The following is a 1235-nucleotide window of genomic DNA, read 5'->3' as shown; positions in this document are numbered from 1 at the left end:
TCCCTACACTCCACGTATTATAGCGTCGAACCCGTACACCACACACCACAAATCCCCCCCATTCCCTCCACACAACTCCACCACGCCCACCTCTGTTCCCAGGGCGCCGCCAATGCCCCGGGGAGTCGCTGGCCCGCATGGAGCTCTTCGTCTTCCTCTCCGCCCTCCTGCAGAACTTCTCCTTCTCGGCTCCCAAGGGCAAGGAGCTCCGGCTGGAGAAGAACCCGAAGGATTCCTTCCTCAATCTCCCGAAGGATCTGGATATCGTTATTACCAGGCGACCGTAAATGTTGATATAGATCATATTAAAACAGAGTTCCCGTTGTATCTGCATCGCATTAGTTCAATATAAAAATAACATTGATAATAGCCGAATTTGCTTTTATAACAACTGTATCTTCCAAAATACCTAAACACTGCATGCATATTTCAACATTATTTTTTTTCTTTCTTTCTTTTGAACACAGTAATTACTAATGAAACATATTTTTGAAACGAGATTAAGATAAAATGTAATATACTGTAACAGTTTACATAAGCTATGTGTTTTTTAATAGTCTCCCTACTTGTTGGCAGATTTAACTCTTTCTTTTGCAAAAATAAAGAAAAATTATATCGTGTTTTGTAGATCTGTTGTCCTTTTGGAGAGTGAGAAAGGGAATTATAACATGATGGTAATAATGATTATAATGATAGTAATACCAGAACAGAGTATGATAGTAACTGTAAGAGTGAATATGATTGGTATTATCATTAATTAATAACATTTCTCACAGTACGCACATCACCTGTGCGTACTATAGACCGAAGATTAAATTCAACATTTTCTAGGGGAAAAAAAGAAAGAAAACAGTAGTTTTGAACTCGCAATCTTAAATCAACGTAGGGGTTGAATCACGAATACATTGTCTATATGTATGTGCAGTACATACCATAGCCTGTAAAGTAGCACTTAGGAATCGTGTTGTATTTTTTTACATAAAAGCTCTCGTAAATTATTTTTGTCTTTAAATTCACACCGATACAATAAAATTATGTTTATGAATAACTAAAGGCCAAGATAGAGCCTAACATATTAATAAGTAAAAACTGATGGATTTTTTTTTCTCTCTCTAAAGATAACCTTGAGAATGGAGATAGTTCTTATCCAAACGAATGTCGTATACAACGAAAGTACTGACTTATCTGGAGTTATTGGCAAAGGGTATGAGATGCAGTTGTCATTAACGAGGAAG

The 1235-nt window shown here is 37.0% G+C and overlaps 1 protein-coding gene across 1 annotated transcript in view; it reads left to right on the top strand.

The window, feature by feature from the left end:
* LOC119594565 (cytochrome P450 2L1-like) overlaps positions 1–998 on the top strand; it is a gene marked incomplete at its 5' end in the record, with an annotated part of 9019 nt that extends 8021 nt beyond the window's left edge. Inside the window, 1 exon segment of the mRNA XM_037943599.1 lies at positions 103–998. Coding sequence (XP_037799527.1) covers positions 103–287 — 185 coding nt within the window.
* Between the last annotated feature and the right edge of the window lie 237 nt (positions 999–1235).

Source organism: Penaeus monodon, chromosome 34 (genome assembly GCF_015228065.2).
Source record: "Penaeus monodon isolate SGIC_2016 chromosome 34, NSTDA_Pmon_1, whole genome shotgun sequence".
Taxonomy (NCBI): domain Eukaryota; kingdom Metazoa; phylum Arthropoda; class Malacostraca; order Decapoda; family Penaeidae; genus Penaeus; species Penaeus monodon.
Note: the sequence above shows the minus strand (reverse complement) of the source record. Positions and strands in the feature narration are given on the sequence as shown.